We start from the raw sequence: 16391 nt of genomic DNA, 5'->3' as shown, positions 1-16391 counted from the left end.
GAAAGTATCTTACAAGCAAACAAAGCAATCAGCCTAACACATATTCCCTATCATAACAGACATTCTCTTAGAGCTATGGAAAGCATGCTTGCACCAAAAAATTACTTTTATAGCATTGCATCATTGACTTGCTGTCCAGAATTATCCCATGTATTGTGAAGCCTCCTGGCACTGGGCCCAGAGAGGAGGAATGAAACCTTGGTTGCTTGCTGTGAAAGATTTGCCAGGCACTTTGGAATTCTTTATATTCTCTCAGAATTTGACACCACAATTGTGACAGTTTGAAGTATCCAGTGCCCCATCTGGCCAGATTGGGATAAGTGGTCAATGCATACTCAAAATGATGAATTAATGCACATAGACTAAAAACAAGTGGCTAAAAGTGAATGTATTCTTTGTTCATGCTGAATCAAACATTCCTATTAATTGTCTCCTTAATGCCTAATAAGACTACAGAATATGCTGGAGCTCAAACCATCTTATTTATTCAGCAGCAAGACCCGGCATCCTGTTTTGGTTTTATTTCACGCCGCATGGAATTTTGAAGGTATTCTTCAAAGGTTTTCAGGAATTCTTTTAAGACCTAAAGAGCAACCCGGGATTAATTTTAATAGGATATTGTTTCAGTGACCTTAAGAGTTAATATTTCCTATATTTATTATGTTAAAGCTGAAAGCATCGCTCACCACCTTGCATAAGGAAACTCAGACCGATGTTATTTTTAAAACTTTAGTACATAAGAAACGGTATACAATGTCCTGTTTGGTTTAGTAAAACATCAAGAAGAGGAAAGTCACAGAAATACATACTGCCAATAGAAACTTCTTTTATGTGGCTAATGCTACAGTGCCAGCTACAGTGGCATTTATCTGCAGTGCCACTCCCATGCCCATGCCTGCTATAGTATTTGCAAATTTAAAAACATCCAGAATATGTTTCACATCAGGTCTAATTTGTAATGCAATCTTTCAAAAGCAACAATCAGTAGTGTGACCTCATGATTTTCCTTTTAAAAATACAATTTAAAAGAAATACCACCACATACGCTCTGAGTAAATATCTAAATTGCATGAACATCTAGACACTTGTTTCTTCTCCTCCAGTCCCTATTATTTGTTTATCTATTTCTTTAAAATATTTAGATTTTCACTAATATTTCACAAAGTAACAGACAATGAAAAGACCAAAACAATTGATATGTTATTTTAAAAATTGGAACAATACAAAATGAAAGCAAATCATACTTTCAATGCAGATATAGCATCAAATTTAAAACTGCTGGGAGTCCACAAATGAGAAAAGGAAGTTAAACACAGAGTCCAGGAGAAGGACAAGCAAAGAGCTTGGTCCGGAGATATATGAACAAATATTTTGCTATCAGCCTTAAAACAAATAGGGTTAACAGATGAAGCTAGAAAAAACTCACAAAACCAAATAAAATAACCTAATACATATTTCATAAGTGCAATGGATTTGCTGTAACTAGGACTAACAACTGCATTTAAGTCATTAGTTGCTATATTAGAACCACAAAGGTACAATACTGAAATGCAATAATTGTGTAACAGTATGTAAGGCAGAGCTGAATACAAATACACCAACAGCCACTAAGGGCGCATCTTCACTGGCATGTTAGGGTCATCTCCTAGGTGGTTAGGTTAAGGTTACATGACACATAGAGTCACAGATATCCAGAATGCCAAGGCACTTGGAGAAGGAAGCAGGGAGAGGGGGAAGCAACTCTTCCTCCCCCCCCCCCTTCCCTCTCTTGCATCACTGGATATTATCAATCCAGGTGTCAAGCACTGTCCAGCTTCATTTTTGTGCCTAGTGGACACTGCAAACAGCAGATTGAGGGAGGCAAGATAAGGCCCCAGGCAAGTGATGCTAAATTGATTCAAATGCTGCTCAGCCATTCAGCCGCCATCCAATTGGCAGTGTAGTCTCTGACAATGCTAATTCGAGTACCTCACTCTAGATCAAAATTGGCTTTTCTGCCCTGTCAAATTAGTTCAATTTAAGAAGTGGTGATTCTTGACTGTTCTTTGTTAAATGATATTTTAGAAAATCTGGGTGAAATAAAAATGAAAAGTATTTTTTCATCCCACTTTTTTATATTTCAAGGATTATTTTCTAACAACACTAAAAACAATAAAATATACAATTTGCCATATTACAGAGTGAAATAACTTAGCAATAAATATCTAGGAAATACTTAGACTTCGTGAAATACCACATAGTCAAATGAATTGTGTAAAAATGAAGTACAGTGTCATATGACCATATAAAAAACACTCATCTGGGTTTCTCAATGTTGTTAATGTTGATCACCACCAAAACAAATGGAATAAGAAATAGGAGAGTATTCACTTAGAACATATGATACAGGTTTCCTATATACCAGCATTTCAAAGCAACTGGAAGAAACTACATTGACTGAGTTCTTCAAATACAGCTCATTGTGACTCATATAAAATGCTGTTTGAAGAGGGATATGAGTGTGTACAGGCAGTACCCAAGTTACAAACATCTGAGTTAACAAAGGACTGATAGTTACAAACGGGGGTGAAACAACAGGAAGAGAGGGAAATCTATTTCCAGGAAGGGAAAATCACGCCTGGAAGTGTGATCGTGGGGAAAAGGTGTCTCCACTGAAGCTTTTTCATCAATCCTTATTTCCACAACAGGCCAAATTTTTCAAAATCCAATTATCACAGGGACTGAAAGTGCAGTGAAATGTTTTGAACAGGGGACACAGACAGCAAAACAAACACTACAGGGGTATTGTTCACCCTTACCTATGCTATTCAAAGCTGGAGCTATACTGAAAAAAATGTACCTGTTCCAGCATACAAACAAATTCAACTTAAGAACAAACCTACAGAACCTATCTCGCTCGTAACTTGGGGACTGCCTGCATATACATTCAAGTATATGTGCCCACTCCATGAATTTCATAGGATTTTCATAGAGGATGGAAAAGCAGAGATGGTTTTGACAATCCCTTCTTCTTTAGGATACTTCAAAGAGGTTCCAAGACCTGACTGGGTTTGAAAGTTTTCAGTCTTAAAGGGTAGAAATCCCTGATAACTACTATTATGTCCCAAAATGTATCAAGTAAAATGTCATAGCATCATAGAGACAAAAGAAAACTCTCATACAGGCAGTCCCCAAGATAAGGTAAGTTTTTAGGTTCATTCTTAAGAGGTATTAGTTTGAAAGTCAGAAAGAACAGGTTCAGCAAAAAGTGCACTCTTTGCAATTTGGCCACAAAAGGTGCACATTATAGTTCCTGTGTGATTAGACTCCCTTTAATAAAAAAAGCACCAAAGCTTCCAAGCAAATGAAAGGAAAAACATAGAAATAGATATCCCTTCCCCCAAGGAGTCTCCCCTTTTTATTCTGCCCCATCTTCCTTAGGGTGTACTTATGCTGCAGAATGATTGCAGTTTGACACCACTTTAACTGCCCTGGTTCATTGCTCTTGGATTCTGAGAGCTGTCGTTTTACAAGCTGTCTTTAGCTTTCTCTGACAAAGAATGCTGCTACTTCACCAAACTATAAATCCCAGAAATTTGGGGAGATATCAATAGGAAGAAAAAGGAAAGGAAGGTGGAGAGATAAAGAAACATTTTGGTTCAGTGCTAGTATTTCATGGTAGGCAGGGAGAAGAGAGGCTCATTGATGACTATGAGTTGTTTGTAATTTGGATGTTCATAACTCAGGGATTGTCTGTACATATATCCTAATGTAAAACACCACAAGATAAGACCTGATTAGATGTTTAGCAAAAACAGTAAAAAAAATCTATAGTTTACAAAGTTCAAGTAAACTGTTCTTAGAAAATAATAATATTAAATCTATATGTGAGATTCTGCAAATGGAATCATGAATGAATGCCACAAAATGAAGATGTCATTGTGGTGTCTAGCTGTGATTCCAAGGCTCTTCAGGACAACAGGATGTCTTTGCTGTCAGATATTGTGCAATATTTTTCAACAAGTCTAAACATTAAATCAAAGTTGATAAACATCGAGAGCGTCTAGCACACTGGTAGCAAATACTGGAAAACAGCTCTATGTAATTTTACCATTATAGGATGAAATTTCAAGTATGCCTACCCTTTTCGTTGCTTTTTCATTTCCCCAGAGTCCTTAGTTTTTGCCACACCTTTGGAATCCACCTTTGAAGACAAAAATATTATTGTAAAATTATAGGCCTATATATGCAGCATATATATCAAAATAATAATAAATAACTTTATTTATATTCCACCCTATCTTCCAAAGGGAGTTCTTCTTCTGCTTAACAAAAGCCTTCAGCTGCCTCGTTGCTACACAAACATATTTCTAAAGGTATGCCTCTTCAGACAAAGTCCAATGAAAGGGAAACAACATTGTGGTGGGAGAAATGTGCCATATTTCTTCCATTCTAAGACACCATTGATCATGAGTTAAGCCAGAAAATCTAAGGAAAGCTTGGGGGGGGGGGGGGGAATACAAAAGACACAAGGTTTCTGACTCCCATAGTGGAAGCTGCAATAGTGTTGCTTCAATAATGGAAAAAATAAACTGAAGCTTTTGGCACATCCACCTATTTATATCTTGTTACATCTAGGATAGACAACTGCAACATGCTCTAGTCTTCAAAGGGTTGACTTTGAAGACTATTTGGAAGCTTCAAATAGTCCAATGAGAGGCACAACTCCCATGTTACGTCAGCTCCACTGGTTGCCAGTTTTCTACCAAGCACAATTCAAAGTGCTGGCTTTGGCCTATAAAGCCCTAAACGACCCCAGCCCAATTTACGTGTCCGAACACATCTCCCCCTATGAACCATCATGGAAATTAAGATCCTCCGGGGAGGCCTTGCTCCCTGTCCCACCACAGTCTCAGGCGTAATTGGTGGGGACGAGAGAGAGAGAGCCTGCTCAGTGATAGCCCCCCCAGAAATGGAACTTCCTTTCTGGTGAGATTAGATCAGACCCCTCCCTCCTGTCCTTCAGAAGGATGGCAAAAACTTGGCTGTGGAACCAAGCTTTTGGAACAGTACAATAAGCAGCAATAGGAAACCTCACCATGCCAACCAGATTCAATGCAGGTGGCTGAGATGGCTTTAAACAGTGGATTTTAATGTTGAGATAAATTATTGTTTATGTATGTGTATAATCTATTTATGTTCCAGCATTGAATGTTTCTCATTTATATGTTGTGCTCTGCCCTGAGTTCCCGTTGGGGTGAGAAGGGTGGAATATAAATGTCTTCAATAAATAAATAAATATCTTTGGGGAGAGTGATTGTGGCTACCTCCCAAAAAAAATATCATTTTAGAAGTCGAAAAAGTTCCAAACTGCTCTGTTCAGGCACAGAACATTGGCATGTGTGAGTTCACAGAGGCTACAAAGAAGAAAAGCTTTATTTATATTCAGGCAGTATCCAAGTTACAAACATCAGACTTATAACTGACTCACAGTTAAGAACCGTGGGGGGGGGGGGTGAAACAATAGGGAATGAGAGAATCTACCCCTTGGAAGGGAATTCATTCCTGAAAGAGTCATCAGGTGCATCCACCTAAACCGTATCACCAATCCTTGTTTCCACAACAAAGAAAAAATTTCAAAAGTATCACAGGGACATAAAGTTAGGTGAAATCTTCTGAACAGGGGTACAGATAGCAAAACAAGCACTGCAGGGGTGTTTTCCTTTCCATATATATATATGTTTTGTTTTATTATATATTATATATATATTATAGCAAAACAAGCACTGCAGGGGTGTTTTCCTTTCCATATATATATATGGAAAGGAAAACACCCCTGCAGTGCTTGTTTTGCTATAATATATATATAATATATAATAAAACAAAACATATATATATATATATATATATACCTCCTGACATTTCACCCACATCTATGGCAGACATCCTCAGATATATATATAGATAGATAGATAGATAGATAGATATATCTGTCAGGATATATATATATATATATATATATATATAATCTCCTGACATTTCACCCACATCTATGGCAGACATCCTCAGAAGCTGACGATGCCTGCCATAGATGTGGGCGAAAGAGATGAGACCCCTCAACCTCTGAGGATGCCTGCCATACATATGAGCAAAACTTCAGGAGAGAATGCTTCTGGAACATGGCCATACAGCTCAGAAAACTCACAGCAATCCATTGATTATGGCCATGAAAGCCTTTGACAACATAGAATATATCTTGTTCATAACTTGGGGACTGCCTGCATAAGGAATGTGCCTATAATTCTAAGATGCACCCCACTTTTAGAGATGTGGGAAATTGTGTCTAAGAATTGAAGAAATTGGGTTAATGTGTAAAAGATTCTTCACTCAAAAATAACTCAAGTATTTTTTTAAAAAAATGATAATAAACATTACTTACTGCCTCTGTTTTAGCTTTTGTTTTCTTGGTCTCTTCCCTTTTCTCAGTTGGAGTAATAGGCTCTTTATCTTGTATCAGACTCGCTTTTCTCTTAGGTTTTGTTTCAGCAAGGTCCTGACTCTTTCCTGGAAGTATTTCACCTGCTTTTCCTGGTCTGTCAGTTCCGCTAATAGAAGCCAGTTTCACATCTTCTCCTTTGCCTTTTGTTTTTGTTGACTTTTTGCCTTTCTTTGAAACATCTTTGTCATCTTCCACAATTGTTCTATAAGGGAACTCCCAGTCTGGCGTAGTTGGAGGTATTTCTGCAAGTTGACCCTTTGCCTGCCCAGCCTCCTAGGAAATAAAACAAAACACAGTATTTCTGATTAAATAATTTGAAATGTGCTTATTCTGTGCAGGATAGAAAGGTTTTCAATGTCTATATAAAGTCTCTCAGTATTTCAGCATAAAGCCCACAACACAGCAGGATGTGTATCAAACGTATCAACGAAGCAGGATGGGGGAGACGAGTATTTACAGAAAATGTATTTTCTTCCTCATTTTACTGAGAAATGTCTCTGTTAGACAAAGAAGAAACATTAGTAGACTGACTCAAGTTGGACAGTACGCTCTAGCCCAGGCATGAGCAAACTTCGGCCCTCCAGGTGTTTTGGACTTCCACTCCCACAATTCCTAACAGCCTTAGGCCCCTTCCTTTTCCCCCTCAGCTGCTTAAGTTAAGTTATTTTGAAAGTTACATTTCTAACGTCTAAGCTGATCTGATGGCACAAAAATGTTCATAAACATTCCAGTTGCTTGGAGAACAAAGCCATTGGTGTATAGCAATTTCATATTTTTGAAGAAGTAGATTTGCAGGACAGGTTGAAGATGGGATATCAAAAGGCAAAAAAAAAAAACCACAACAATCTATGGTTCAGGCTTCATACAAGTGGTTAAAAGACTAATAAAAAGACACTAAGTTCAAAAGTAATCTGAGGAGAAAGTAAGTAAGTAAGTAATAATAATAATAATAATAATAATAATAGAACTTTATTTATACCCCACCACCATCTCGCATAGGGACTCGGGGCAGCTTACAAAATAGCACACAAAGATGCCATACATAAAATACATAATACATAAAATAAAATACACCAACATGAAAACAATAATACATTATGTAAACCAGGTATATAAATTGGATAAAACAACTTCTATTAAAAATAGAATCAATTAAAAGATTCATGTAATCAATATAGCAGCCTAGCTGAATGCACAGAATATAGATATAAAGTGCTAAGTGATTGACAATCAGTTCTGTCTAAACCATTATCAAATGCCTGCTGGAAAAACCAAGTTTTTAACTCTTTCCTAAAATGCTGAAGTGTAGAGGCTTGTCTGAGTTCACTGGCGAGGGCATTCCAGAGTCGAGGAGCCACCACTGAGAAGGCCCTCTCCTTTGTCCCCATCAACCACACTAAAGACAGAGGCAGGACCAAGAAGAGGACCTCCCTGGCAGATCTTAGAGCACGCCTAACAGAAGAGCAGTGATTCAGAGGATAGGCGTGAAATGAGCAGGTTAGGAAGACTTGATGAATTAGCAACAGTTGGTCCAGGAGCCAATAAGATAGGAGATAAGTAGGCCTAATATTGGTATAGTTATTCTTCCCATTGCAAACTCTACTGGGACTATAATATAGTACTGTGATCTGGAAATCCTACATATTTAATTAGAGCCAAGGGTAGTAGAGTGAACATAAGGGCTAAATTTCACATATTGTCTTGAGTTTTCCAGTACTTTGGAGAGTTATATAATTTATTAGGTTAAATATTCAAACTTATTTTCATTTACTGTTTTTGTACGATATTTACAGACCAAAATGTGCTGAAAGTAGTACCTCCATTACTTTCTGCAGTTTCTCTTCAAGCATTTTCTTCTCATTTTCAAGTGACTGAATGTTTGCCTGCAATATCAAAGTTTTATTTTTACGTGTTCATTTATATTTAGGAATTTCTTTTATATTTAAATTATAAAATATAAAATATATTCTACCCCTCTGCACATGTATTATTTCCCCGAAAAAAGAGATGAATTGGCTTTTCTATGAGGTCTTTTAATGGAAGCACCAAAGATCTGTCATTCCCATTTCCCATCGGAACATTAAAAAAGACTAGAAGTGATGCCATAGCGGAGAGTAAAAGGACCCTTTCACACAGCTGCATAAAATCCACATCGAACTGAATTATATGGCAGTGTGGACATTGATAATCCAGTTCAAAGCAGATATTGTGGATTATCTGTCTTGATATTCTGAGTTATATGGCTGTGTGGAAGGGCTCTACGTGGTTGGTGCTTATTTCAGGTTTTCCTGGAATTGACTAAGGCCCCTTCTACATTGCCAGATAATCCAGGTTATCAAAGCAGAAAGTCCACATTATATGCTTTGAACTGGATTATCTTAGTCTACACTGCCATGTAATTCAGTTCAAAGCAGATAATGTGGATTTTATACAGCTGTGTAGGAGGGGCCAAAGTTCTCACCTTCTGACTGTCTACTCAGAGAAAGGAATGATTCCTTTTTTATTGGACTCTATGCTCAGTTCTTACATTGACCCATGGATAACTCAACCCAGGTTTTGTACATCAATTTTTGATCCAAATTTCTAGATTTACAGTAAATGATATTATGAACCCTAACATCCCCCTTTTCTGTAGAACCTAAATGAAGATTAAGTTATTGCATCTGAACTAGAAATGTTTCTTTTTTCATCTCAGCCAATTTTGAGGCTATGTTTTTTTGTGAAATTCTCCAACAGATAAATGCAATTGTAGGAAGCTTTATCTTGTCCAAAAAGCTACTCTGCTTACCTGAGCTTTAGCTAGGTCTTCTTTCATTTTCAGATGTTCCTTCTGCTTCGAAGGAAAAGTTTGTACCCTGTATTTTTAACAAAATAAGCAAATAAATTATAGAGGAAAGGGTATTTAACTGCTATTACTGTACTGGACGGGAGCCCCCAGTGGAGCAGTGGGTTAAACCCTTGTGCCGGCAGGACTGAAGGAAGACTGACAGGTCAGAGGTTCAAATCTGGGGAAAGCGTGGATGAGCTCCCTCTGTCAGCTCCAGCTCCCCATACAGGGACATGAGAGAAGCCTCCCACAAGGATGGTAAAACATCAAAACATCCAGGTATACCCTAGGCAATGTCCTTGCAGATGGCCAATTCTCTCACACCAGAAGCGACTTGCAGTTTCTCAAGTCGCTCCCAACATGAAAAAAAGACTGTACTGGACAATTCCAGGATATATATCTCCCAGTAACCGATACATAGGATTCCAGACTAGCTTATAAAACATATTAATACACCAAAACACACACAATAAAGCATATCTATATATAATAATATTTGGAAGAAGACATGGAGAGCCTTTAGTCCAGCCCTACTCATCAGTTTCCAGAAGGTTTTGAAGAACAGCAAACAATTCCTAGGATGTATACTATTGTTTTAAACCAGGCATGGGCAAACTTTGGCCCTCCAGGTGTAAAGCAGCTGAGGGGGAAAGGGAAGGGGGCTGAGGCTGTTAGGAATTGTGGGAGTTGGAGTCCAAAACACCTAGAGGGCCAAAGAATGCCTATGCTTGGTTGAAACACTAGAATTGCACATTCCTTACATTCTGAAATTGCTCTTGCGGTTGTGGCAAATTTGTAAAACACGCATGCTCTTTGCAGTTTTTCAATTATGTCCTTGTATTTTGTTACATTTACTTATTGTGATCTGCCCTAAAAAGAAGTTTTTATCTGGTAATTTTGAACAATGACCAGATGGTTGTTAGTTGTTTAATTAGCTGTTTATATGATTCACTTTTCTTCTTCTTTATATTTAGCATGCCTGAAGCAAAAATAAATTGTTTATTAATTACAGTTATTTATGCTGGCTTTACCTTTCTGGAGGTGCAGGAGGTTTCTCTTCAGGTTTCATTTTCTCTATTTTTGGTAACGTTCTTCTTCTTGTATCTCCCGCTTTGTCTGGCTGTCAATGATAGGCAATGAAATTCAACTTGTTAACTTAGTAGTTTCATTACTAATACTTTCCACAGCCACATAACTGGAAACACATTTATCAAGAAGCATCACACACATATGTGAGTTCTTAAAGTTTGCTGTTATATTGCTAAAGTGTCATTTGCCTGATGTATGTGTGTATACACTTTGTATGTGCGTATGTCTCTTCAAATTGACTTATGATGACCTCATGAATTTAATAAGGTTTTCTTAGGTAAGGAAGACTCTGGCCCCATCTACGCTGCCATATAATGCAGCTCGAACTGCATTATATGGTCAATGTAGACTCATATAATGCAGACTGAACTGCATTGAACTAGATTATATGCATCTACACTGCCATATAATCCAGTCCAATGAAGTTAATCTGCATTCTTAAACTGCATTATAGAGCTGTATAGATAGGGCAGCAAAGGTGGTACTGCTTGTTTTTGTCTCTCATTGGCAATTTCCCATCCAAATACTAACCAGAGCTGACCCTGCTTAGCTTTCAAGATCAGATGGGATCTGGTGCCTTTAAGGTATTTAAGCTGTCACTGGCCCCTTCCACACAGCTGAATAAAATCCCACATTTTCTGCTTTGAACTGGAATATATGGCAGTGTGGACTCAGATAACCCATTAAAAGCAGATATTGTGGGATTTTCTGCCTTGATATTCTGGGTTATATGGCTGTGTGGAAAGGAAAAGAGGAAAAGAGGAGATGTTATTGTTTTGACATATTCTAAAACTGTTAATTCCAGCTTCTCTTTGGGTCAGTGCTTATTTGGGTGCACTAGAAAGAAGCCTAAACAAAATTTTACTTAAGCGTTTGGGCAGTTTTTGAATACACTAGGGGCCCTTCCACACAGTCCTATATCCCAGAATATCAAGGCAGAAAATCCCACAATATCTGCTTTGAACTGGGTTATCTGAGTCCATACTCGGATAACCCAGGGATTTTCTGCCTTCATATATTCTGGGATATAGAGATGTGTAGAAGGGCCCTAAATTACACCCAGTTCATGTGGAACTTTGTGTAATGGCAAAAAGCAACGTCATTAAACCAGATCTGCATCTTTAGTTAAATATTATTTTCAGACATTTTCAGAAATTATCTTCATGGTACAGGAGGACTTGGGCCAAAATATATGGATACAAGTGGTAATAATGAATATGGGATTTTTCACTTTTTTTTTTAGATGAAACCTATTTTTTTAAAGTGATAAACCAAACTATACAGTTCACCATTCTGGAGCCCCCGGTGACGCAGTGGATTAAACCCCTGTGCTGGCAGGACTGAAGACCGACAGGATGGTAAAAACTTCAAAACATCCTGGCATCCCCTGGGCAATATCCTTGCAGACAATTCTCTCACACCAGAAGCAACTTGCAGTTTCTCAAGTCACTCCTGACACGACCAAAAAAACAACCATTCTGGACACAAGGTGGCAGAAAAGGTATAACAAATGCATATACAATAACTCCACCAAGGCTTTAAAAAATCCACTAATTTGAAGACCACTGTGAAGTTACTGAATTAATTACAATAGAGTTTTTACTGGGACTAATAGTTAAGGCTAATTTTCTTTCTTTCTAATTACAAGAAAACTGTCACCTTTTGGCTTAAACATATTTTAGAGCTAAAGTGATCTTAGGTCAGAGGTTTCAGTATATAGAAATTTGATTATTAATTTGATTATTAGAAATATATAATAGTGATAGATTATTCAACATATTATCATTAAGACAGAACTTGCATCACTGAACCAATTCGATATAGGAAATTCATTAAACTTCCATAAAATTATGGAAGATATTTAAATTATTTAAATGGATTGTTTTAGGCAAATGTGATAAATTATATAAATTAGCACTTAAATTCATAGAGTTTAAAATATTTAGAGTATTTAGAGAACACTGAGCTCTGGCTTGCATTTCAGCATTAACTGAATCTCTCATGTTATTTCTTCATGATGCAAGATTATGCTTTACGTGGTATTTTGCCTTCTCTGCCAAAGGGTGTTGGACTCACAAAACCATAACCCCATGATTCCATAGTATTGAGCCAAGGCAATTAAAGTAGTTTCAAACTGTTTTAGTTCTACAGTCTAGATCAGTGGTTCTCAACCTGTGGGTCCCCAGGTGTTTTGGCCTACAACTCCCAGAAATCCCAGCCAGTTTACCAGCTGTTAGGATTTATGGGAGCTGAAGGCCAAAACATCTGGGACCCACAGGCTGAGAACCACTGGTCTAGATTCACCCAAAATCATTAAACAAATCTTTAATCCAAAATACGTATGCCCTGGCTGACAAATATGATATTGAGATAAGGAGTCTGTTGCTACCTTTCTGATAGCAACAGAAATGCATTTATTGTTAGGTTATTTCATTATATAGTGTCTTCATTGGAGTTATAGCCTGGATAATGAAACTCCACGCACAGCTTATCTCAATATACCTCTTCACAGCATCTCTGAGCTTCCTCCATAATAGAGGGAATAATACGATATTGGTTACAATATTCATTCATACCTCAGTAGCTTTCATTTTCTGGAGTTCATCCTCCATTATCTCTTTCTCTTCTGCTAGCAATTGAAATTCTTGTTGAATCTTTCGTAATTTCTAGAAATACAGAAAAGGAAAATTAGAAGAAAACGAATTATTAAAAAAGGTTTTAAAATTAAAATTAGATATGTTTTTGAAATTCAAAATAACATGTTGCAAGTAATCATATGAAATGTTATTTATTCCAAGACACTACACTTGGAAGGCCATCATACTTAGACAACAAGGGACCACCTAAGTAAGTAAGTAAATAAGCATGAGAGTACTGGTGGCTATATGAAGAACCACAGTTACAGGTAAGCAACATGTTCTTCTCTGCTATGGTATCTGTGCCTCACATAAACAGGTGACTAAAAAGCTTACCACTAGAGGGTCACGTCACAAAAATATAGAGAATGTAACACATTGTGATCTAAATGTGTGTCATCTCTGGCTCTACAATCCAAGCCTTAATGTCTCAAGAAAAATGAGAACTGAGATCATGTAGCTACTTTGCAGAGTTCTGGTAATGAAATGCCACTTTGGAGAGCTACAGGTGCAGAGACAGCCCTAATGGAATGCTCTAACACCAGTAAGAAAAGGTTTCTTGGAGGGTAAGTAAGCCAATGATTACTTAGAGAGGGTTGGAGTAGAAGTATGGTGATGTTTCTGAAGTGACCACAACATAAGAGAAAGTCTGATGGATTAAGTAAAAGAAATCACTGGATGGAAAAGGTGGGCAAATGCCAAAAATCTAATGTGTTAAAAGTTTTATCAATGTGTGAAACCAGGTCAGGGAAAAATACAAGTAAGATAGTGTCATGATTGACTCAATCTTAGGGGGGAAAGAATGAAGAACTACCTTGTCTCTGTGGAAACAAAGGTAAGGGTCAAAAATCTCATTCTAGCCTATGACTCTGAAGGCAGAAGTGATGGCCGCAAGGAAAGCATGATTACAAAGGTGTCTAAACCTTCAATTCTGAGTGCCAAACTGGGGGCTGAACTCTCTCAAAAACTATGACTGCAAAGCTAAAAACTCAAGTCTGGTGATGTAGGTCACTACAATTGCAGTTGCCATCAGCCTCAACAGATGTACTGTTTCCTTAAAGGTTCAGCAATCTGAGTTTTATCATATATAAAGGAGGTGGAGGAAAATACATAGCAAGACATGCATCTCCAACTTAAATCCTTCCACTGTCCAAGATACTAAGGGCTCTGACCCCTCTGACACTGTTGTGTCCCTTTTGAAGAGAGGAGTGAATCATAGAATCAAAGTATTGATTCTATGATTTAAAGTATCATGGGCCATCCAGTCCAACCCCCTGCCAAGAAACAGGAAAATTGCATTCAAAGCACCCCTGACAGATGGCCATCCAGCCTCGGTTTAAATGCTTCCAAAGAAGGAGTCTCCACCTTACTTCGGGGCAGAGAGTTCCACTGCTGAATGGCTCTCACAGTCAGGAAGTTCTTCCTAATGTTCAGATGGAATCTCCTTTCTTGTAATTTGAAGATATATTTGAATCAAAGGAATAGCATTTTTTCCCATCAAAATTCATTACCCCCTAAGGACTATCTGAATTATAAAAGCTGAATTCGTAACAGGCTGAAACTTAGAATTAAGCCATGAACCTGTTTCAAAATGTATTAAATTATTAGCAACTCTGAATCATTTCCAGAATCTTAAGAAGTACAGCATACTCACACCTTCCAGCACATCTTGTTCATTTGAAACTCTGAAAAGCATGAATTATATGTTTTAACTTGTTTTCTTTATAAATCTTAATGATCTAATTAAAATGCAAAAACTTGATATATCACAAATATCAAATATAAAAGTACACCACATGGAACAGAGAAGCAATGGCTCATACGGTATGCACATGTGGGCCCCATAAATCTATGCTTTGGGTAGATTGGTGTAATTCTAATTCACTTTACTTTTTCATTTCAGAAATCAACATTAAATACTGACCTTCCAACCAAAAGGAAATATCAATTATTACAAGATAGTCTGGCAGAGTATATGTAATGACCATTAGTAAAGGTAAAGATTTTCCCCTGACATTAAGTCCATTCGTGTCCAATTCTGGGGGTTGGTACTCATCTCCATTTCTAAGCTGAAGAGCCGAAATTGTCCGTAGACACCTCCAAGGTCATGGGGCCGGCCTGACTGCATGGAGCGCTGTTACCTTTCCACCAGAGCAGTATCTATTGATCTACTCACATTTGCATGTTTTTGAATGGCTAGGTTGGCAGAAGCTGGGGCTAACAGCGGGAGTTCACACTGCTCCCTGGATTTGAACCTGTGACCTTTCAGTCAGCAAGTTCATCAGCTCAGCGGTTTAACCCACTGCGCTACTGGGGGCTCCGTAATGCCCATTACATATAATTAATATGAGATCTTTTTCTATGTAAAACGGCAAAACCTTACCTATGTAACTTGTTTGTTTGTCTTTCAAATACTTTCATTATTTCTAACATACGATGGTTCATCGCTTCAATTGTTTCTGAAGAAAAAGCAAAGTTAGTTAAAGGTTAAGTCTGGAACCTTCAGGTTTGCTTCTGAAATATGTCAATTTAATACCAGGTGCTGTAGATTATATTTCAAGAGAAGGAGCCGCCTCTGAATATCACTTCCATGTCTAAGAAAACCATGAAATTCAACTTAAAGGCATACATACACAATGGCTTCCACCAATTCCACATTAATAATACAAGATGATGCAATAACACATAAAATAATTAAGATTACAAATTGTATATATTTTATTTGTAATCCACTACATACAAACATTAATATATAAATAATATATGTATGACATATAGGTCATCATGTTTCATTAGAATCATAAAGTTGTAAGAGACCTGATGGGCCATCCAGTCAAACCCCCTGCCAAGAAGCAGGAAAATCATATTCAAAGCACCCCCGACAGATGGCCATCCAGCTTCTGTTTAAAAGCTTTCAAAGAAGGAGCCTTCACCACTCTCCGGGGCATAGAGTTCCACTGCTGAACATCTCTCACAGTCAGGAAGTTCTTCCTAATGTTCAGGTGGAATCTCTTTCCTGTAGTTTGAAGCCATTGTTTTGTGTAATGAAAGTAATGAAAGCATTCTTCACACACCACAAACAGCACATTACAGCTAACTGAAAAGAGGAGAATGTAGAAGCAAGCTCCTTTGTTCAATTACAAGCAAATTAGTGCAGGCTGACAAAGAACCACTTGACCTGCCACTTGATCTTCCCCTTCTTTCCAAGGATCCATGTAATTTACTTCAAACAGTAGAAAGGGGAGAAGTTGCACATCCCACAGCTAATTTTAATTGACTATACAAACAAATTGTTTTAATTCATCTGCTATACCTTCAAGGTGAGGATGTGAAAAATCTATTTCAATGTGGATCATGACAC

General features: G+C 37.6%; 1 protein-coding gene across 1 annotated transcript; it reads right to left on the bottom strand.

Annotated features, from left to right (window-relative positions):
- Positions 1-436: 436 nt before the first annotated feature.
- On the bottom strand, positions 437-15475 carry CCDC7 (coiled-coil domain containing 7). The gene is made up of 7 exons (XM_067470576.1): positions 15446-15475; positions 12971-13060; positions 10337-10425; positions 9267-9333; positions 6419-6751; positions 4122-4183; positions 437-583 (listed from the first exon to the last, which is right to left on the bottom strand). The coding sequence occupies exons 1-7, from the start codon at positions 15473-15475 to the stop codon at positions 577-579; spliced, it is 678 nt and encodes a 225-aa protein (XP_067326677.1). The 3' UTR covers positions 437-576.
- Between the last annotated feature and the right edge of the window lie 916 nt (positions 15476-16391).

The sequence above is a fragment of the Anolis sagrei genome, chromosome 6 (genome assembly GCF_037176765.1).
Source record: "Anolis sagrei isolate rAnoSag1 chromosome 6, rAnoSag1.mat, whole genome shotgun sequence".
NCBI lineage: Eukaryota > Metazoa > Chordata > Lepidosauria > Squamata > Dactyloidae > Anolis > Anolis sagrei.
This window is presented reverse-complemented; position numbering and strand designations above follow the sequence as displayed.

What these genes read in the sequence shown, in the direction of transcription:
- CCDC7 (XM_067470576.1), bottom strand. Translation starts at nt 15,475, where the DNA reads ATGAACCATCGTATGTTAGAAATAATGAAA. An exon ending in AGAAAATGAAAGCTACTGAG is followed by an intron (nt 10,426 to 12,970) that starts GTATGAATGAAT and finishes TATCATTGACAG; the next exon opens with CCAGACAAAGCGGGAGATAC. An exon ending in CCTCCTGCACCTCCAGAAAG is followed by an intron (nt 9,334 to 10,336) that starts GTAAAGCCAGCA and finishes TTAAAAATACAG; the next exon opens with GGTACAAACTTTTCCTTCGA.